Source organism: Mastigoproctus giganteus, chromosome 13 (assembly GCF_048544385.1).
Source record: "Mastigoproctus giganteus isolate SK-2022 chromosome 13, ASM4854438v1, whole genome shotgun sequence".
Lineage (NCBI taxonomy): Eukaryota > Metazoa > Arthropoda > Arachnida > Uropygi > Thelyphonidae > Mastigoproctus > Mastigoproctus giganteus.
In genome coordinates, this window is record NC_143587.1 from 38,831,143 (window position 1) to 38,855,177 (window position 24,035).

Genomic DNA, 24,035 nt, shown 5'->3' on the forward strand with positions numbered 1-24,035 from the left:
ACACGCAGAAGACAGTCACAGCTAAGTGGTATACTGAACAATGCCTGCCTAAAGTCATTGGATCTATGAAGAACCTGCGGCCAAAGTCAAGAATGGACACCTGGTACCTCCATCACGATAATGCTCCAGCTCACCACGCCAAAGCCTGCACCGAATATTTTAACACGACAGGACTGAAACTTCTCGAGCACCCTCCCTACAGTCCAGACCTTGCTCTCTGCGACTTTGCACTGTTCCCGCATGTGAAAATGAAGCTAAAAGGGAGGCGGTTTTCCAGTGATGAGGACCTTCTACGGGCTTGGGACAACGAGTGTGCTTTACTCCCTAGTGAAACTTGGCAGAACTGGTTTAAAGATTGGTTTCGGAGGATGGAGAGGTGTATTGAATGTAGAGGAAATTACTTTGAAAAAATTAAATAAACAAAGCTGTATTGCAAAACTTTCCTAGTACCCTTTGTACATCCTGATTGTTCTGTTGCATCTGTATCTAAAGATAAAGCTGACTTATTAGTATCTTACTTTTTCTCTGACTCTTGCATTGATGATCATAGTAAATTTTCACATCACACATACATAGTCGAAAATTCCGTTCAATGCCTCCCTTGGTCTTTTGACAGAAAGATATTAGAAGAATTGTTGGGGGGGGGGACAACCTTGATACCAAGAAGGGTTCAGGTCCTGATGGCATTTCTCCACTTATTCTTAAAACGTGTGCTCCAGAGCTAACTCCCATTATTTTGTTGCCTTTTTGCACACTCTTATGCTGAGGACAAATGGGCCTGTTGTACTGGGATCCATGGTAAATGATGATTAAGTGTTAGTCTGTAAAATAATTTAATTACAAATAGATGCTGAATATCTTTGATTACAAAGATATTCAGTATCTTTTTCAGTATATTCTGTGCAGCAACAATGAACACCAGTTTAATGATTGAATGACCTACCTCGTGCCTTCTCACACCTCACTGCATGCATAACTGTGTCCATTAGAATAATTAAGTTTCAGTTTTTCTGTTGAAAAAGAGGCACGATTTGTCTCGAAAGCTACAGTATCTATTTGTAATCAAAGATATTCAGTATCTATTTGTAATTAAATTATTTTACTGGCTAACACTTAATCATCATTCACTCTTATGCTATTGGTGTTTTTCCTTCTACATATAAATTTGCACCATCCAGCCAATTCCTAAAAAGGTGATAATCCTGTCCATAGTTTTGCCTGATGGTAGCACAAAACATTCCACATTCTAGTTCAACAAACTCTGCTATGCATAAACAGCTATAACTTCTATAACTAGAATATTCACCCAGCTATAACTAGAATAAACAGCTATAACTAGAATATTCACCCAGTAGGGATAGGACTGAAGACAATTAACTTCAGTCCTTCTGAAACCTAGTCCTGTATTATAAAATAAAAAAGAAAAAAAGAGTGCTACTTCCATGTTTATCTTCAGTAATACTCTGGGTTTTTGAAAATATCCCATAGTTTTACTGAGGATAACTGTGATTTCTAACTTTTCTTTGTGTAAACTTATGATGAAGATAGCTTTGTTTGTCTTGAAAAAAACTAGGCTTTCTTATTTTCTCTCTGTGTTGCTTTTCTTTTAAACATCTGCTGATTCTGTTAGAATCAGAAATTTGCTGTACTGTGGAATGTTGTTTCATCTGAGATTTTGCCCCAAAAATTTCTCTTTTAACTGCTAGATTCTATCCAAAAGAGAATAGTTCTATCCAAAAGAGAATAGTCAGATTAATTAATGATTCATAACTTGCAAACTCCTTGTCACACAGACATTCACCCTGTGCTGCATGCCTTTTTTTTTTAGATATTTTCGCAGGCAGTTCTGAATCAGCATCTGTAAGTCTACTTTTCTTCTAAACCAGTCTCAGTTATCCAGATTAGCTCCAGACCTCATAGTAACAGCCTAAGCAAATATTTACAGTACTTTCTTTTGTAATGAATATCTAGTAAAAAATATTTCCTTGACATAGATAAATCATTTAACATGATCTGGAGATATGGCATGCTACAAGATCTTCGACTCCAGCTTCAGGATTACGTGCCACACCTAAAATAGAATTTCCTAAGCAACAGAACCTTGCAGGTCAAATATCAAAATATCTGTTCACAAACATATATTCAGAGAGGGAATAGCACAGAACTCGATCCTCAAATACTACTTGGTTTGCATTAAGAATCAGTTCTGTTACAATTCCATACCATATGTAGTGGAAATATATCTCCGTAGACAATCTTACCATCTCATATGAACATTTATTTGATTGAGAGACTTCAGGGAGCAATAAATTCAGGGAGACTTCAGGGAGCAAACATTTATTTGATTGAGAGACTTCAGGGAGCAATAAAGATAAGCATGCCATATCTCCAGATCATTTAACATGATCTGGAGATATGGCATGCTACAAGATCTTCGACTCCAGCTTCAGGATTACGTGCCACACCTAAAACAGAATTTCCTAAGCAACAGAACCTTGCAGGTCAAATATCAAAATATCTGTTCACAAACATATATTCAGAGAGGGAATAGCACAGAACTCGATCCTCAAATACTACTTTGTTTGCATTAAGAATCAGTTCTGTTACAATTCCATACCATATGTAGTGGAAATATATCTCCATAGACAATCTTACCATCTCATATGAACATTTATTTGATTGAGAGACTTCAGGGAGCAATAAATATAAACTTGGAGCAAGAACAATGGTACAGAATCTCAATACAAAAAACAGTTTTAATATATTTTATATATAAAATATGAAATGCATTCCAATCCCAAAATAAATAAAGCTTAAAAATGACCAGTTATCTCTTGAAAATAGTATTTGTCTTCTTGGGTTAACGTTTAGTAACAAACTTGACAATAATAACATCTTCTAGACAATAATAATTGTCTTCACATAATCGGTTTAAAAAGCGAAGCACACTTAAAATTCTTTCTTCAGTGACATGTGGTGCTAATCACCGTACACAACACCTACACTAAGTACTGATTAGACCTAGACTGGATCACAGTACTCCTGTATGGCTTGGGGGAAACCAAATATGCTAAGTGGCTTTATCTGATACATCAAGATTCTTTACATATTGCTTTGGAACTTATATTACACTGTCTATAAAAAGTCTATATGCAGAGGCCTACAAATCTCCAGGCAAATGTGAAAAGTTAAACTGTGATGAAATGAAAATCCCATGTCATTAAAATCATCCAATCTTGCAATATCTTTTCCGTCCAGTGTGTGTGTGTACACTAGCCAAGATATTCAATTGACAAGGCTCCCCAAACAAATAAATACAAGTAAAATAACCACAAATACAAAGCTTTTTGCAGGAGTCATTTGTTCATCAAACTTCTGGGATCTTTGTTGGTGGCACATTTCCTCTACTGTCGAATCATTTCCTTTGCTGGTGTCTCAAACCGTTTGACAGATTCTTACTTGCCAAAACATTCCCCATGTCACAAACTCTCTCACTGGCATCAGCTGAGTGCGACATAATTATTATTATACAGCCAACCGGGCTAGCTGGGTGGGTAAAGTGCCTGCGTGGCAACCCAAAGGTCGCGGGTTCGAACCCCGCCTCGGGCTTGGATGTCACAATGGTGCCGCACTATCCGGTTGGATCTCATGGCCATGATACATGAAGGAAGCAGGAAAAAACTGGTTCCTTCGTGTATTGCTCACATCATACGATTAAAAAAAAAAAATTATTATTATACATTTTCTCCTTTATGGGATCTTTTTCTGCCCCTTGATGGGTACTGGTACCAATTGCATGGGTGGTTGGTTGTGCTAGTTACTATTATTATTGTTATTGCTGTTGGTTGAGAAACTTTCTTACTATCCTATTTATTAGCAGATTATCTATCTCTTACTACTACTACTACTAACAACAACAACAACAGTAGTAGTGGCAAATGATACAAAAAAGAAGCTTATATAGCACCAGGCATAAAAAACAAAAAACACTTACCATTTCACTTATCCACTCCCCTCTAACAGTTTATCTAGTTCTTCCTTGAATTTATTCAAACTTCTCACTTCTACAACACCTGATGGGAGTTTGTTACAACAACCAACAGCCCTCTGGGTGAAGGCAAATTTCTGCATATCTCCCCTGCAACAATGCTTTTTCAGTTTACACCCTCATGTGTAGTGTGAGCACGAGAAAGGATTCCATCAGTTGAGCTTACTCAATCCATTCAAAACCTTAAAAAAACTCAAATCAAAACTCAAATCAGATCTGCTCCTAAGTGCCTAGTCTCTAAATGCTGCAATTTGCAAAAAGTGAAGCCTTTCTTCGTTAGAGCATCCTTTTGCTCTCCTCGGTCTTGTTGCTCTTTTTTGCCTTTTCAACAGATCCACTTCATTCCTAAAATGAGGCTTCCAGACCATGCAGTACTCAAGATGTGACCTGACCATTGCCTTATACAATATGATAATTGCATCCATGTTCCTGCTGGCAAAATTTATGTATATCATTGACAAAACCACACGAGCTATCCTGGCAGCCTGTCTGCACTGTTCAGAGAATTTCATATCTGACTGCACAATTACCACAAGGTCTTTTTCATTTTCCATTATCCTGAGTGCAGCACTACACGGTTGATAAGTTACTCTGGGATTACTGCTCCCCATAAGCAGTACCTTGAATTTGTCAATGTTAAACTTCAATTGCCATTTCTCAGCCTATTTTATTTGCCTTATTTTTCTAGATCTTGTTACAGTAACATACCTTGATTACTGTCACTAACCACCCTGCTAACCTTTGTACCATCTACAAACTTAGACATCAAGCCTGATATGCCATCATCAATATCATTAATAAATATAGAAGACAACAGCCTTCTTTTACTCTGCTGCTGTTGTTGTTATTTGATTTTTAGGAGCATTAGCAACTAAGGCCATATTGCTCCGGGGATATGTGGTGGTCATTTCCTGACCTTTCTGCATCCTCCATATTTGGTGGTCATGGGCTCAAACCCCGGTCTGATCAAGAAGCGCGTGCTACGCACTGCTGCTCCTGCCCACCTGGCTACGGAGGCACCTGTTGCTCTGCTAATAAATGTTGTTCTGCTAGGGCCTACTGTACCTCTGCTAATAAAATTAATCCAAGAAAAACAGTTCCCATTGATAACTGCTCTGTCTTCTTCAACTCAACCAGCCATTTATCCATAGCAGCAACTTGCCCTTAATGCCACACTGCTCCAATTTTTATAGCAGTTTTTTATGTGCAATTGTATCACAAGCTATTCTGAGATCTAAGTATATGATATAAAAATTATTTTTTGCATTTAGTTCCTTTGTTACTACATCATAGTATCCAATCAAATTGGTTAGACAAGATTTCCCCTCAACAGTTCCGTACTGTGGCTGCAGTATAACTGCATTCCTGTCTAGATGATCCTGCATTACTTCTTAACCAGTGACTCCATTATTTTCCTTGTAATGGAAGTCAAGCTGGAAGGTCTATAATTACTCATGTGTCTCTCTCTCTCTCTCTCTCTCTCTCTTTCTTTGATTCCCCTTTGTGAATTGGGAACACATGCACAGCTTTTCAACAGAGACTAAGTGACGGCAAAGAATCATGAAATGATTGGCAAATCAGTCCTGAGTAGTTCTTAATAGAAGCATCATATGTGGGTTTCTGTTGTTCTGTGACTGCTGAATGAAATGCATTGTGCACAACTGACTTACTACTTTTGAAGTGGTCTACATCAGCTATGGTTCTCATTAACATTTGCTCAGAGTGATAACCTCTGACTGGCCATTCTAAGAAGACCGACTCAATATTTTGAGTACTATGAAGAGATGCATGTGAACCACAAAGCCTTGGATGGCAGATTGGTTCATGTGCATTTGTTCATTGATTTGTATTATTATTATTATTATTATATTACTTTCATTAATTTTAATTGATATAATTTCATTCATTTTATTTTTCCTGTAGCTCTATGTTGCATAATACACATTCCTTTACTTTCATTAATTTTGTATCTTACTACAGTATTATGTATTTAGGCCTCATTATATATTTATAAATTATCTGCTTGGATAGTTTTAAAACCTTTACGCTCATCCCAAGGTGAGTATTTTGTATTTTGTATTGTTTTTTTATACCTTACTACAATAAAGATGATGATGATTCTTTTATTCTTCAGGTGCAAGAGGGCCAAACTTGCCGTTGCTTCAAAAGTTTTGCACCTAACAACATTATGTTGCAAATGTATTTAGTCCCATCTTTTAGTTGTTTCTCCAATAGTTACCTAATATTCAACAGGATAATGCTTGGCTCCTTACCACAAATTTTATCAGTTTTTCTGTAATGTTGACCTGCTTTCTGTCCTATTTAGTTCTCTTATTCCTCTCTTGTTGAACATCCTATGCCATCATATTTCCAAGTTGGTGTCATCTAGCTGCCATTCCATCATGTCTGAGATATGATGGGACAGCTGCTTGAAGTCAACCTAGATCATAGTGGATTTATGGGAAAGGTTACCTATTCTCAGGAACTTTTTTTTACTCACTGCTAAGATGCCACGATGACTCGGATCACTGAGGGTAGAATACTTTGTACTAATGTATGCTGGGTTTCTGCATATGTAATTAAAGATCTTTTGTTCTGATGTGTTATCATTTGTTGCCTTTATTTACCTCTTCCTATATCAAATAGGTAAACTTAAATAAGATAAATCACACTTTTATGGGAGGTAACTTTTTCTGCTACTGAGTTTACATTATAGAAATTGTTGAAAGTGCAGGCTGTCATGTTCCTTACTTAAGTGGTAAAGAACATGCCATTTGGACCATCAGCAATACCCCTGTTTTTGTTAAATTTGTCTTGCAGACATTTGGTGATGATCTGATTCATTGGAGTACATTCATTTTCATGTCTGTAGATTTTTCTCTAGTGGCTTCATGATTCCAGTTTCTGATGTGACTTTCCAAAATGAATATTCTTTGCTGCAGACTATTCACTATTCTTGTCCTTAATTATCTTTCTTTCTGAAACAGAAAAAAAAAAAAACAAAAAAACAGCACTTCAGTATGTTGCATCAATGGGGTGTGCATTTTTTTTTGAATAAACTGTAGAATAGTGTATAGTATTCAATATGAATGTATGTTATTCAGAGTATATTATCAATCTAGCAATTATATTTTAGTTATTGTGTGATTCACTAGAATGTAAACAATATCTGAAATGTTTTTCCCTCTCTTTTTTAATAGATAACCTGGTGAGAAAAAACAGTATGCGTTCTAAAGGTCATCCACTTAATCTGTCTGATGGTGATGGTTATCATTCCCCTCTGTCCTTCATGGATAACGAACGGAGTCAGGTTGTAATAGTTCTAAATACATATAAATCAGTAATATTGCTTGCAAAAATATATATTATTGATATAGTTATTTTAAGTTAATATTGATATAAAAGTCCTGAGAGAGAGAGAGAGAGAGCAAACAGTTGGGAAGGAAAGAAACGTGCTTATCCCATATTTAAGCATTTTCTTCTATGGTTGGGAATTATGGCGAATATTATTGAAGACTTGGATGTAGCAACAGTCATAGTGGTAAAAACATTAGAATCAGGAAACTTTTTTGATTTATGCTATCCATTTTTCAGTGTTTATTCATCTTGAAACTAATTTTTGCACGTGTATTTGTCCTTATATATTTTTAGTCAAATTTTGTGTGTTGTGGGGCTTAGAATTGAGAGATAAAGTTAGTTTTAATTGTTTCTCTGAGAACTTATCTTTAGTTTGAGTTTTGTAGAAATCAGACTACTCTTTTCTTTGCTCCTGGGAACTATTATGCATCGTGTGTGCGTGCGTGCGTGCGTTTTTGCTATGTATGGTAGAAAGAAACTAGGCTTTTCTTATACCAGCAAAATAAAATGAATGGAAAAAAATAAGAAAATATTATTATTCATACATTATTGTAACTTGTGGCCAGAATATTCAGGATAAATAACTCAAAATGCATAATAATTCAAGCATAAAATTTAACTACAACTGTGTGCATTGTCATATGGTCACACTGTATGAAACATAGTAACATTACATATGTAGGATATGGTGTTAGGATTGCAATGGCATTTACACAAGTAAATGGAAGGAGAATGGAAGATCTCACAGTGGAACACATCAGGACCCTTAGACAAAGTTGACTTTGAAAATGAGAAATGGCTGTCCTTGTGTTGGTTTCTGACAGTGATGTTAATCCCATGCAAGCAATACAGTGTACTGCTCACCTCTATTGCAGAAAATGGTCTTAGTCATTCTGCATCAAGCACAGTAACTATATTCAAAAGAGACGAGGTTTGACTGTACTTCTGGTTTATGAAATAGTCTTTAGCGTAGGGTGACTGGATATCTTTCTTTTCTGGGATTTGTCTCAGTATTCACTGTTTTGTTCTGATGTTCTGAAAGCTTCTTTTCAGGAGCATAAATATCATGATATTTCAGAATTTTAAATGTAATGGTTTACCCAGAGTTTTTATCATCTCTATTTGCAGGAATTCATTTTCACTTTCAGACTAGAACTGCCAAATACAACAATACAAATACAAAAAGCATTTGCATTTCTAGTGCTGGTAAAACCACTTATGCATGTCAGTTTGCCAAAAACTGATTCTAAGAAAATAAGGATGGCAGCTGGATATATATTTCCCTTTTTTCTCTTCTGCCTGAAATTGGTCTTAGTGGTGCAGATTTGGTGTATCTACTGCACCATCCTGGAGAGCACCCTCCTGTAGACTAAAAGATAGAATTCCACGTGGACGGATAATTGCCCTCCAGTCTCCATTAATTTTGTTAAAGGTGCAATGTCATTTACATTACTAGTTTGTAGAACTTTAATTTTGAGAATTTTCTTTTTTAGATGTAACATATAACAAGTTATTGACATATTTAAGAACTTTCTGACTAAGTTTACACTGAGTATAATCAAGTGTAAAAATTTTCGAAGTATTGAAGGCATTTTTCGTTGTGGAAGAAAGCTGATGAATACCATAAATGAAGTATACTTCCATGTTATTCATAGAGTGCTTGGCATATTCAGTAAGAAAATTACTAAAATATAGATAACGAGTTACAGGCATCAGACAATCGAGATGCTTAAAATTATACATTGAATCAAAATTTGAATACTGATCTTAAATTCAGAGTAAAGAAATGATATCATTTTAAACTAAAATATTTGATATGTATAAAATGACTTGTGAATATTTAGAAAAATGGGCTTGAACCCTTCAATAAATTAAAATTTATGGAATGGATTATTTTATAAAGCACACCAGTTTGGGAGGAAGTACCAAATATGTAAATATATTAGTCATGGAATTTCAAATTGATGAAAACTTATCATTTAGTCAGTTTTCTTTGCTTAGAAATTTTATTTTAGAAGAGTTGAAAGAGAGGATTGATGATGGCTTAAAGAGATCTTGTTACAGTTGGTGGTCATTTTTTTTTCCAAAGTTTGTATTTCAGAAATTGAGTGCTTGGCTTTTTGTTTGCTTTTATGACACATTGAAAGAGCATTTTGAGAAATTCATGAATCATTATTCAAAATTATCATAATGGCCACACCTGAACTCTGTCACACAATTATCTAGGTCACAAATTATATCTGTGAGAAAAATCTATAATTCATATAAAATATTTTGTAATTTATAATCTGCTGTCATTTACTAAAAACTGTATTTCTTTGGAAAATGTATTTTCCTGGAAATATATAGTTTTACCACACCACATTAATTAAAGTATATGTTTGGAATACCATCTCATGTTGTCAGTGTTCATTGTGTGGATGGATGAAACCATCAATGTAAAAACCATTAATATCATTATGATTATGTTATATAAATTTAATGTGTAAATTTGTATTGATCAAAATGTGATTAGAGCAGAAAAAAATTCAATAAAATATGATTGAATAAAGACTTTGGCTTGTACTGATTAATTATTCCTCAAGTATATTGTCAATTATTTTTACAATATATTAAACCATATTTTATCCATAATAAATATTTTTTTCATTTTTAGATCACATTACCTAAACATGTTCTCATTGTAGTCATGAGTGTCTTGTCTCTGTACATCAGAGGTGGCCAACATTTTTCTGTAATGTGCTGCATTATGTCAGGAATCTGTTATGTACTGCCCAATGCAAATATTGAATAATTTGGAAAAGGTGGGGGGACAGTTTCAGTCTACTGCTGACTCACTTTCAAATTTGTAATGTACATGTTGCATCAAATTTTTGATAGCTATGTAAACGAATTTCATGCTAATTAAGCAGACAAATCATTTTATACATTAATTGTCCTTAATGTAGCAATTGAACATGGCTTGTAATTTGTTCACTTTTTGGCTCAACTTGACAGCCAAGCATGAAATTATCGTCAAAAATTAAATAAAATAATAATAAAAAAAAACATGAAAAAATAGCCCGTTTTGATACAGTAATATTTTATACATTCATTTATGTGTGTGTGATTCATTTTCAGAAATCCTGAAAATTTATTGTTTGTCTTTTGTAAGCCCAAATTGGACAACTGAAGCTAATGGATATGAGCTTTTCTAAAAATTTTCAAAGCTGATTTCTTACTGTATCTGTTATAAACTGTGTCTTCAGTTATATACTTGGAAACAGATAACACATGGCAGCACTTACTGGAAATATTCAAGTAGGTGTTGCCATTTGTTATATCCTTACATAAATGGACACATTATTTTAAATGACCTTCAAAATTTATATGTATCACAAGAAATTAACATATGAAAATTGTATATATACTTACATACTCCTCATATGACACACACATAAGTGCATATTCTACAGAGCCTGTGCGTGCGTGTGTACTAACGAGAGGGTTAACCTATATGTATTTTATCTTCATTTCTGATTTTTTAAATTGGCTATATAATTTTTTACAATATTTTTTCCCAAATTGAGAAGTGGTTACTGAGAAGAGCTGCACACATCATGGGTTGGCCACTCCTGTTTTACCTAACCAGTATGATGAGTGCAGGAGGTGAAAAATTCAGTTACTGGAAATGACCCTGCTTCCTAGGCTGCATGGATTTTCAAATGGATAGCCCACATAAGGAGAACTGGTATTCGATACTCTCAGTCTGACTAGAGTTTGTATGAGAATATACACATGCACATATGCTTGGAGATGCCTAAGAAGGAATAGTATACATCCCGATACTTTATGATTATAGTTTGTAAGCTGACACTTCAGCCAAGTTTTTAATCATATGTGAAACCTTTTATTTATATGGAGTGAGGGAAGGAATTCATCATTTGTGTTTAGATTAGGGACATAGTTAACAAATATTGGTATATCAGAAGAGAATTGATAATTGATTAGCAATACTCATTATTATTGTCAGATATAACTGACTGTTTTTTAGTTTATATTGTTCTAAACTGGCAATTGAAGATAATAGGATGAGCATTTATGTGAATTTTCATTTTTATATTTGTAATTACTCTTATCTCTTTGAAAAATGGGTTATTAAAACTAAATGTGAATTGTCTTTAGAAAATCATGCTTTAGTGGAACCATGCATTAAACAGGTAATTACTTGTTTTTAACTTGAGTGTACCCTTGAGGCAGACAGGGTTTCCAAAATTTAAGCACTTAGAAAATGGATCATATTGCAAGAACCTTTCGAAATATTAGACTATATTATTCACAAGTAAATGACCTTCTCCTACTGCTATACAGGACTCAGAATGATGCTGTTGTTGGAGTTGTCCAGAAGCTCAGGTGGCAGCAATGCTTACTGGTCTATGAGAGAACATTTCTAAGCTCTCAGAGAGATTATGTAGGTGATTTTACCACAACATAATGGTGTTTATTACTTAGGTATTATTGTCCTGAAAGATGAAATTGTCCCCAACTGCACCAGTCCACCGCACCACTCTATACTTCTCCAGGACTTACATACCCTGGAGAAGTATAGAGATGATATACACAGGATATCATCTCTGTACTTCTGTGCAGGCATCCCCCACCTCAGAAAGCATGTATAGATTGTTACATTCATCCAAAGAGATGCTTGTCCAAACTGGCATACTGTCCATTACTCCATAATATATATTTTAGTGATATTATTAGAGGAATGGCATGTCCTTAGCTTATTCCATATGGGGTATTTGAAATCACTCTGTAGAGCTAATCTAGTGATTTTACTCACCAAACAGTACACATTGTCTTGGTCTGTGGTCCTTTCAACATTTTGCCAATCCCAGTTCAGCTACTTTCTCTTGTGACATAGGATAAGAGGAACACACATCATTGGATGCCTTGCAGATGCCTAGAGAGATCATCCTCATGTGGTAGAACCAGACACAAATGTTACTATAGCAGCAATGAGGAACATTTGCTTCTAATGTAATCTACATTAGAAGCAAATTACAGACCAGTTAGTTTAACTTCTGTTCTGGGTAAAATAATGGAGTCGCTGGTTAAAGATGCATTGCAGGATCATCTAGACAAGACTGCAGCAATAATTCAGACACAGCATGGGTTTGTTAAGGGAAAGTTTTGTCTGACAAATTTGATAGGGTATTATGATGTGGTTACAAAGGAACTGGATGCAAAAAACAATTTTGATATCATATATTTGGATTTCAGGAAAGCTTTTGACACTGTTGCGCATGGAAGACTATTGTACAAATTGGAGCAGAATGGTATTAAGGGTAAGTTGCTACAATGGATAAAAGGATGGTTAAGTGCGAGAAGACAGAGGGTGGTAATCAATGGGTGCTGCTCTTCTTGGACTAATGTTATTAGTGGAGTCCCACAGGGTTCGGTGTTAGGTCCACTGTTGTTCTGTATATTTATCAATGATATTGATGAAGGTATATCAGGCTTAATGTCGAAGTTTGCAGATGATACAAAGGTTGGCAGGGTTGTTAATGACAGTAATGGCAGTCTGCTACTGCAACAGGATCTAGATAATTTGGGCAGATGGGCTAAGAAGTGGCAACTGAAGTTTAACCTTGACAAATGCAAAGTACTGCATATGGGTAGAAATAACCCCAGAGAAACGTACCAACTGTGTGGTACTACACTTAAGGTGGTAGAAAATGAAAAAGACTTGGGAGTAATTGTGCAGTCAGATATGAAGTTCTCTGAGCAATGCAGACAGGCTGCCAGGGCAGGTCATGGGGTTTTGTCAATGATATATAGGAATTTTGCTAGCAGGGAAAAGGAGGTGATTATCCCTCTGTATAAGGCAATGGTCAGGCCACACCTTGAGTACTGCGTACAGGTCTGGAGACCTCATTTTAGGAAGGATGTAGATTTACTTGAGCGGGTACAGAGAAGGGTGAGGGGAATGAAGGGATCCTCTTACCAAGAGAGGCTTAAGTTCTGCAAATTGCAGTGGCTGGAGACTAGGCACCTGCACGGTGATGTGATTGAGGTATATAAGGCCTTGAATGGATTGAGCACGCTGAATTCTGATGGGATCCTTCCACTTGTTCAGATTACGAACCTAAGGGGGCATAAATTCAAATTAAGAAAAGACAGATGTAGAATAGATGTGCGGAAATTTGCCTTTAGCCAGCGGGTGGTTAATTGCTGGAACAAACTTCCATCTGTCGTTGTGGAAGTTGATAGGTTGAATAAATTTAAGAAGGAACTGGACAGGCATTTGGAGGGAATGGTGTGATTTTTTTTTTTTTTTTTTTGGCTGATGCTGCATAAGCTCATACATTTGCTTTCTTGCATCACATGCCACTACTACTACTACATCAGACTACATTAGAAGTTTCTCTTTAGATCTTTCTCAAACTGTGTTCCGTGAGATGTGAACAAGTGTTCCGCGAAAAATCATAATTAATAATTAAAAAAATAAAATAAATAAACTTTGCATATTTGTAGTGTACACCACTTTTGTATCATTATAATATTTAACATAATTTTTTTCGGTTAATATACTGGCATAGACTAATAATCAAATAGTTCACGGAACACTTTATTTTGGCAGGCTTTGCGTAGAGGTAATGACACCTAAGAAAAAGTGGCAATATAGTGATATAATATGCCATTTGTATGTGATTTAGCCTGGAGTACACGGGTTGAAGGAGAGGGGGAAGTGAACTGATCTGATATCATAACTAAGCTCACTTCCTTGTATAAAATTTTTTTTTGATAATAATTAGTATTTCGAAATATTATTACTAAAATATGTGACCATAGATTTGTGGTTGACAAAAGTAACTTTAAAACGAGAAGCAAAGTACTTCTAGTAGTGCAACTTGCTCGATGAAAACGAACACAATATTGTCACACTTCAAAGTGAGGACGAACAATCGCAGCCTTTTGTTTCCCAGAAATCCGAAGTGAAAACAACTGGAACCAACTAAAAAAAGACCAAAACGAGAGTATGATGACAGTTATTTGAATTTTGCCTTTACATGTGTTGGAAATAAAGATGCTCCTGATGCACAGTGTACCATATGTAATAAAATGTTAGCAACAGTTCTTTGGCTCTTGCTAAACTTGTGTTTCGTAAATGTTCCATGAATATGTTGTAAGATGAAAAGTGTTCCGTGACTAAAAAAGTTTGGGAAACGCTGGTCTGTATCATGCTACCAATCTGTGTTTTTGTAACAACAGTAGAAGGCATTCTCCTCATTTATCCAACATGTAAATAGAATGGGTTTACCACTTGTCACATTCGAGAGGTCTGGGTTTAAATCCTGTCAGAAACTGGAGGAATACATAAAAGCCTATTCAGCTGGGGCTATAGTTAGCCAATCTCAAGCAGAGAGGAGTAGTATTTTACCTCATTCAGTTATTCTGGGTTTCAATATGCACAGTTTACTGGTTGGCCCATGAACACACTTACATAATCGTAGCTGTGTTCGTGGCCCAACATACCATAGTATATCATCACACCATACATTCAAACCATATGAGCTGATGTACTATGACCAGAGTAGTTGATGTGCCAATCCTCCTTCCCCAAAAAGTTGTCTTTATTTAAGGTTGTTCATATAAGTTAGACCAGCAATCTTCTGATACTGCTCTGAAACTCTTGGAGTCCTCTCTAAACTGTGTGGATCATCTAGCCACATTTGCTTGAGGCTGACCAGCTTCCAGCCTTCCTATAACTTTTCAGTGTATACATTTATTAAGCAGGTGGTTCTTTTCAGATATTCTTATCACATTGGCAGCCCTGACACGACTGGTTGGTTCACCAAATGAGGAATAAGCTCACTTTATTCTGTTGCTTATAAAGTGCAGTTGTCAGCTGCATCAACTACAGCAGGCCCCCGTTATAATTGTTGTAGAGCGAATATCATCTTTTAAAGGCACAAAAGGTGATATAGTTGTACGCGTTGGCACAAATAATATTAAGAGTAGGAGACCGGCAGAATTACTTAACAAGTACAGGTCACTGTTCAACAAAAGCCGAGAATTAGGGCTGAATTTGAAAGTGTCTGCAATTCTGCCCAGACACGATAGGAGGGAGTATATGATGAGAGCCTTGTCGATCAATTCGGCCCTGGAAAGATTGTGCAAGGCTCAAGGGGTAGAATTTTTTTTCAGCCTGGACTGTACTTGTTAACAGGAGAGATTGCTTCTACAGGGATGGGATACACTTAAATAGAAAGGGTGCAAGAATATTTGCTGATGCTATCGAGGCAGTGTTAGGTGGGTCGGAAAACTGCTAGCTTGGGGGGAGACAAAGACCAATAGATTGACAGTAGCCACTGGCAGAGGTGAAAGAGATTCTTGCACTGCTTCTATTAGAATGAGCAGAAGCCTGAAAAACAAGATGCATGGTATTTCAGAGACTGCTGGGAGCCATTGCGGTGCAAGTAAACACATGGGTTGTGTTAGGGTAGCTAAGAATAGAAACAGGTGCAGGTATACTTGCGTGTACACCAATGCTAGGAGTTTAGTAAATAAATTTGATGAATTTGAGGTATTGCTCAAAATATCAAAGGCAGATATTGTTGGGATATCAGAGACGTGGTGTAACACAGATATAAGGAATGCAGAACTGCAATTTGGGGAGTACAACGTCTACAGAAAGGATAGACAGGATAGGAAGGGGGGAGGGGTTATGCTATTAGTTAAGAAACACATAAAAACCAAGGAAGTGAAGCCAGTCGACATCGCTGGACAGTGCAGTGTTGAGTCAGTTTGGTGTGACATAAGCATTGGGAGATCAAAATTGAGAGTAGGAGTGTGCTATAGGCCTAATGACTCTGATGAGTATAATAAGGAACTGTACAGGGAAATAGAGTGGGCCAGTAAATCAGAGAGTCTTATAATGGGAGATTTTAATTTCCCAGATATTGACTGGAATTTGGGGGCTGGTTACTCACACACTAGCAGGGCTTTTGTGGATTTATTGGATGATTGTTTTCTACATCAGCATGTTCGGGAGGCAACTAGAGGGAGTAATACTCTTGATTTGATTATCAGCAGTGATTCTTCATGCATTAAGAATCTGCAGATAAATGAACCACTAGGTGGCAGTGATCACAGTGTGCTGAAGTGGGATTTACTGAAAGAGGTAACTACCATTAGGGGTAAAGGTAAGGGTTATTGCTTCCGTAAAGGCGACTACGATGGACTGAGACAGTATTTAAATTCTATACAGTGGGACCAACTGATGATGTTACCAACAGCAAATTCAAAATGGGAAGCATTCAAAGAACTTATCTTGGAAGCTACTAGGCTTTACATACCAACTAAGAAATATTGTTCAAGGTTTAGGCCAAAATGGATGTCAGATGAACTAATGAGGCATATGGCAGAGAAGAAAAATGCATGGGATACTTACAAATTAACACATGACACAGAAGCCTATGATAGTTACAAGTTGATATGCAACCAAGTTACAAAGGAGGCTAGGCAGGCGAAGGCAGATTACGAGAAATCCTTGGCAAGGGATGCAAAGAAAAACAGCAAAGAGTTCTTTACTTATGTAAACTCTAGAAGGAAGGGGATGAATCAGATTGGTCCACTTGATATTGATGGGTCAACTGTTGATGATCCTGCTCGGGTAGCTAACAAACTAAATGAATATTTTGCATCGACATTCACACATGAGGAGTTATTCAGCAAGGGGAATGCCAGAGGTGTATTCAACTCTAGCAGTAAGCTACAGAATCTTGAAATAACTGGGAGTAAAGTGGAGGAGGAACTGTTGAAGATAAACACAAGAAAGGCACCCGGGGTGGATGGGATCTATCCAGTTATATTAAATGAGGCAGCAAAGGAAGTAAGCAAACCCTTAGCCATAATTATGAGAGCTTCCTTGGACTCAGGGGAGGTACCCATAGACTGGAAATGTGCAAATGTGACCCCAATTCACAAAGGAGGATCAAAGGCTGACACAAGTAATTATAGACCTGTGAGCTTAACTTCTGTTCCAGGAAAATTAATGGAGGCACTGGTTAAAGAAGCACTGCAGGATCATTTAGACAAGACTTCAGTTATAGCTCAGACACAGCATGGTTTTGTTAAGGGGAAGTCTTGCCTGACCAACTTGATTGGATACTATGATGCAGTCACAAAAGAACTGGATGCAGGGAATAACTTTGATATTATATACTTGGATCTTAGAAAGGCTTTTGATACTGTTGCACATGGAAGACTGCTACACAAATTGGAGCAGTGTGACATTGGAGGCAAATTGCTGCTATGGATAAAGGGGTGGTTGAGGGGGAGAAGACAGAGAGTGGTAATCAATGGACACTGCTCATCGTGGACTAATGTTATTAGTGGAGTCCCTCAGGGCTCAGTGTTGGGTCCATTATTGTTTTCTGTATTTATAAATGATATTGATGATGGTATATCCAGCTTAATGTCCAAGTTTGCAGACGATACAAAGGTTGGCAGGGTTGTCAAGGACACTACTGACACTATGCTACTGCAACAGGATCTGGAAAGGTTGAGCAGATGGGCTGAGAGGTGGCAAATGAAGTTTAACATTGACAAATGTAAAGTACTACACATGGGAAACAGCAACCCCAGAGCAACGTATCAACTCTGTGGTACTACACTGACAGTGGCAGAGAATGAAAGGGACTTGGGGGTGATTGTGCAGGCAGATATGAAGTTCTCTGAGCAGTGCAGACGGGCTGCAAGAGTAGCTCATGGAGTATTGTCAATGATATACAGGAATTTTTCCAGCAGGGATAAGGAGGTGATTATTCCATTGTATAAGGCAATGGTCAGGCCACACCTAGAGTACTGTATACAGGTCTGGAGGCCTCATTTCAAGAAGGATGTAGAGCTGCTGGAACGAGTACAGAGAAGGGCAACAAGATTAGTGAATGGAACAAAGGGGTGCTCTTACGAAGAAAGGCTTAAGTTTTGCAAATTACAGTGTCTGGAGACTAGGCACCAGCGAGGTGATCTGATAGAGGTGTATAAAGCCTTGAATGGTTTAAGCATGCTCAATGCTGATGGGATTCTTCCTCTAGCACAGAAAAATCACCTGAGAGGGCATAAATTCAAATTGAGGAAAGACAGATGTAGGATAGACGTGCGGAAATTTGCCTTTAGCCAGCGGGTGGTTGGTTGGTGGAACAGACTGCCATCCCTTGTGGTGGAGGTTGATAGCCTAAATAAGTTTAAGGCTCAGCTGGACAGGTATTTTGAACGAACAGAGGGGGTGAAGTGGAAGTGGGTTTTTTTTTTTTGGCTGATGCTGCATAAGCTTGCTTTCTTGCATCAAATGCCTCTACTAATGCTAATGCTAATAATGCCGGTCACTTTACGCTGATTTGCTATAACGCTGTTCTTATATTATAACCCGTATCTGACTATAATGCTGTCACAAATCACTATAATGCTCTTTTACAGATTGCATCTTTGGCATATTTAACGAAATCATTTTATTTGATGGAGTCGATAGCTTGAAAATGAATACCAAAACGGCATTAAAACGTTTCCCACGCCGACTTGAGAAATTTTCCCACGCTCAGTGAAATTTTCTCGCACACTAAATTAATTGCAGTACAGTGACTTGTTATGTAGTTCCGAGATCAACATTTTAAAAAATGATCAGGTATATTGCTTGTAATATTTGCATTATATGCATTTATCCGAAGTCTAGTCATCACTCAGTACGGTATTAGACATCATGTGTAATGGACAGTTTACTTGAACATTGTATCGTAATTAATGCAACCAACGCAGTTACATTTTTGAAGAGTTAATAATGGCCGATAAGAATGAAAAAGCAACAATGTCTGGGTGCAGTACGAAGACTATAAATGTAAGAAAAAGACTGAATTTGAAAATTAAATTAGACGTTTTGAAGCGAATCGATACTGGTCAACGACAAGCGGATGTGTGCCATAATTTAGGACTAGCAAGTTTAACCATAAGAACAATTATAAAAAAATAAAGAATTAATTTTAGCAGTGGGAAAGATAATTGTTCCACCGCAAGCAACCAGGGCTAGGCTGACTATTAGGATTGAAATGGAAAGACTTTAACTAATTTTATTGAAGATAATATCCAATGCAGAATTCAGTTAAGTTAAATATTATAAAAGAGAGAGAGAGATTAGCCAATATGATGATCTGAAGAAAACTCACCTAAAAAAAAAAAAAAAAAAAATGTGGAACCATTTAAAACTGGTAAGGGCTGGTTGAATAGATTTAAAATCCAGGGAGAGGCTGCAAGTGCAGATGAAGGAGCTGAAATTTTCAAAAAAGAACTTGTTAAAATTATTGAAGAGGGGTATTATGTGTTATACTTCTCAACAAGTTTTTAACATAAATGAAGCAGGACTTTTGTGGAAACGAATGCCTAAAAGAAGTTTCATATTGAAAGAAAAAAAAAAAAAACATGCCAGATTTCAAAGCGGGGAAGGATCGGATGATTTTATTGTTGGGTGGTAACACTGTGGGGGATTTAAAATTAATACCCCTTTTGGAAGAGGGCCAAAGTTCAACCCAAAACCGACACATTTTTCATGATTAAATTCATCAATTAAATTAAATAAATTTAGATCAATTAAATTCGTGATTTTAATTGGAATTTTAAGTTTCATTTTGATACGTAAGTAGTTACTACATAATTATATACGTATGTAATGCAGAGTATTTTATATGTACAAATATTTGAATATTAAATATTTTGACTGACATTTGTGCATCTTTTCACTACCGTTTATTATTGATTAAGGAATATCCTATGGCACCGACCGCAACTTACAAATACATATGTTACCTTATGAGAATGCGGCACTCACTTAGTGCGGATTCACTTAGCGCTCTGTTTTTCCGGAACGAATTATCAGCGTTAAGCGGAGGTTACCTGTATATCAGTGATAATGCCATAAAAGTACTGTTAAATGAGGTTATGTTGATCTTCATGTGATAGGTGAAGTAACTGCTGTATTTTGCTTTTTTAATAATCTATTCATACATACTATCATTCACAGTTTGCATGTCCTTGAGGTTGTCGCAGACATTCTCTCAGATATTCCAGACAAACTGTACTTGATACCTGGGAGTCTAAAACGCTGATGGAACTGATATTCAGATGACACTCAAGTCGAGTGGATCCAATTTTGGCGAAGTCCGGTCAGTCTGTGATAGCCAGATCCTCTGCTTGCACCTTCATGATGGTGGGACTATTAATAATCCTGGGTATTAATCCCCATGTGCAAGCACATGGTGGGTGACCACCCAGGTGTAAACCAACGTAAGCAGGGGTTGAGGTGTGGCACCCACACCACATGCAGGAATGCTGCCCCCCTCCCGCTCTGTGTTACCAGACAATGTTAGGTGGTAGATGACTCTCATCAACCAGTGCAATACCACCACTTTGCATATTGGAGGCTTGAAGTGGTGGAACACATGTTTAGCCTCCAGAGAGAAAGTTCCAATCAAACCTTCTCCATCTCTTCCATCATGCATTATGACTAATGTCTTTTGAGGTTATGATGGACATCATGGCAAGATCCAAACTTCCTTACATTTCGAGGGTACTGCTCTAAAACGGTGTTCGCAGGCTGGCCGCTAGTTAGTACACCAGACTGTACCTATTGCTAACTCTCTAGGAGGCTTCCGGATCAGCTATTGTATAATCTTGTTACCTCTACTCTGCCAGATAGTGACTGGAGAAAGTCCGAGTAGTGTGTATGCGGGGGGGGGGGGGGGGCATTGTCGAGGCCACGTTGTGTCAAGGATCTGGGTATATTCTTACCATGTGTACGCCATATCCAAAAATTTCATTACTTTGTACAGCATTTCCCCCCCACTTTTCTTACTATTGAATACACCATGAATTGTCAAGCTAATAGAGTAAGATTATCTGTGAAAAGATCTAAACCTCCCAAACACGTCCTAGTCCATTTCAAAAATATACATAGTCTCAATTCTAATCTCAACAATGTCCATTTCCACTTGCAGTCTGCCAAACCCCATGTACTTTTTCTGAGAGAATCTCAGTTATCGGTTGATTCAACCACTTTTCATCAGTTGCCTAAATTATTTGCTGTATGATTCCTTTCACCTCGAAGGTAGTACTTCTCATATGTCCATTCTGATATTCCCTGTCAGAGACTTGATAATTTGGAATCTCCTCTTTTTGATCTTCTCTCACTTAAAATCTCTCTATCGTTCTGTCAAATTCATCCGTTGTCTCTACTGTTCTCCCAACTCCACTAATCACTTGGAACTCTTTGACTTCCTCTCTTTGCAACTTGACTTTCTCCAGTCCAACTTTCCTAACAGTGAGGTAATTTTTCTTGGTGATTTTAATGTTCACAACTCCATCTGGCTTTCATTTTCTAGTCACACTGACCCAGTTGGTCGAGATGCTGAGGCTTTCGCAATTACTAATGACCTTGCACAGATTGTTCATTTACCTACAAGAATACCTGACAATCCTAACCATACAGCCAACACGCTTGATCTTTTTCTCACAAACAACCCTTCTAAGTACACTGTTGAAGTGAGTGGTCCTTTAGGCACTTCAGATCACAACTCGGTGATTGTCTCTTCTCCAATGGAGCCTTTATCTCATGGCTATTTTCAACCTCGTGTTGTTTGGCATTACAAGAATGCAAAATGAGATGACCTGCGAGATTTCTTTTCCTTGGTCAGATTGCTGCATCAAAACTTTTGATGTTGACTTTTGCTCAGATGATGTCATTGAAATTATTCTTTTAGGAATGGAATCTTTTATTCCGCACTCCTCTCTTTGACTTCCTCTCTTTGCAACTTGATTTTCTCCAGTCCAACTTTCCTAACAGTGAGGTAATTTTTAAAATCTCATAATTTATCTAAACCTTGGTTTACCAATAAATGTGCTAAGACTGTTCAATAGAAGAATGTTGCATATTGTAATTGGCTTGTTTCCAATTCTTCAGTTTCATGTTCTGCCTACACCAAAGCTCGCAACAATTGTAAAGCAGTTATTAATCAGTCCAAACTAAATTTTGAACAGACTAAGAGTAGAAAACTTGCTTTTTGCCCTAATGGTAGCCGAGCATTCTGGTCTCTTGCCAAAGCTATTGGCCGCAACTTTTGCCCATCTCTGCTCCCACTGCTGTCAAAACTAAATGGTTCAATTGTCACTTCAACCAAGCATAAAGGTGACCTGCAGCATCCCATTTTTCTTCCAACTCATGTATTAATGATGTTGGTAAAACACCTCCCACCATTCCCAACACACTCCATTCAATGCCTCCTGTGGTCTTCCGTGAAAAGGATGTCAGAAGGATTTTGACGAATCTTGATGCTAAGAAAGCTTTAAGTCCCGATGATATTTCTCCACTTGTTCTCGAAACCTGTGTTCCTTAACTTACTCCTGTTCTTTGCCACCTTTTTTCACTTTCATATTCCAAAGGTGTTTTTCCTTCTGCTTGGAAATTTGCTCATATCCAGCCAGTTCCTAAAAACTGGCTAACAAATCCCTCCCATTCAGTTATTGTCCCATTGCAATTACATCTACTTTTTCTAAAGTAATGGAGAAATCAATGAACCACCAACTCTTAAACTACCTAGAAACCTGTCTGATCAATGATCGCCAGTATGCATTCAGTCAGTGTCGTTCCACTGGTGATATTCTGGCCATGTTACCCATTTATGCACAAATTCAGTGGAAAAGTTCGGTGAAACGCAAGCAGTTGCTCTTGACATCTCAAAGGCTTTCGATCGTGTTTGGCATAAAGGTCTTCTAAACAAGCTTCCATCTTATGGTTTGTCAACTGTTTTTTGTAATTGGTTATCCACTTTTCTCTGATCACTCACTGAGGGTGATGGTAGATGGCTCTTTGTCTTCTAACTTCTCCACTAATGCTGGTGTCCCACAAGGTTCAGTTCTTTCCCCCACTCTTTTCCTCTTGTATATTAATGACCTTCTTCCATTGATTGGAAATCCCTTCCATAGTTTTGTCATAGCACATTGCATTCCACTTTCCATTTTGAGAAACCTTTCCTTGCTCATTCAGCTTCAACTTCTCGAATATCCCTACCAATTCCTTAAATGTCGATCTCCAAGTAATTCTCCAGTGGGGCAAAGACAACTTAGTTGATTTAAATCATTCTAAAACTCTGTCCTGTCTTATATCTTGCAAAAAATATTCTTCTGCTCCTATGCTTATCTTTGGTGACACTCCGATTTCTAGGCAACATGATATATCTCTTTTGGGGATTACCCTGACTTCTAATCTCTCTTGGCACAAGCACATTACAAATATTGCTTCCTCTGCTTCTAAAATACTTGATTTTTTCTTTCGTTCTCGGTGTTACTTTTCTTCCAAACAGCTGTTCACTCTGTACAAATCGTAAATCTGTCCTACCATGGAATATTGTTCCCACATCTGGGACGGTGCCTCAAAACCTCTCTCTTGCTTCTAGATTCTATTCAGAAGAGGGCAGTTAGGTTAATTAATGACTCATCTCTAACAGAGTTTCTCCACTCTCTGTCTCATAGACGTACTGTTTCTACTGCATGCGTTTTCTACAGATACTTCCATGGGCTCTGTTCTTCTGAATTGGCTTCT

The 24,035-nt window shown here is 37.2% G+C and overlaps 1 protein-coding gene across 1 annotated transcript in view; it reads left to right on the forward strand.

The window, feature by feature from the left end:
* The window catches only part of LOC150075981 (uncharacterized), a 701,253-nt gene that overhangs the window by 353,198 nt on the left and 324,020 nt on the right, over positions 1 to 24,035 (forward strand). The window contains 1 exon segment of the mRNA XM_090387465.1: positions 7,249 to 7,358. Within this exon segment, the coding sequence (XP_090243591.1) occupies positions 7,249 to 7,358 (110 nt within the window).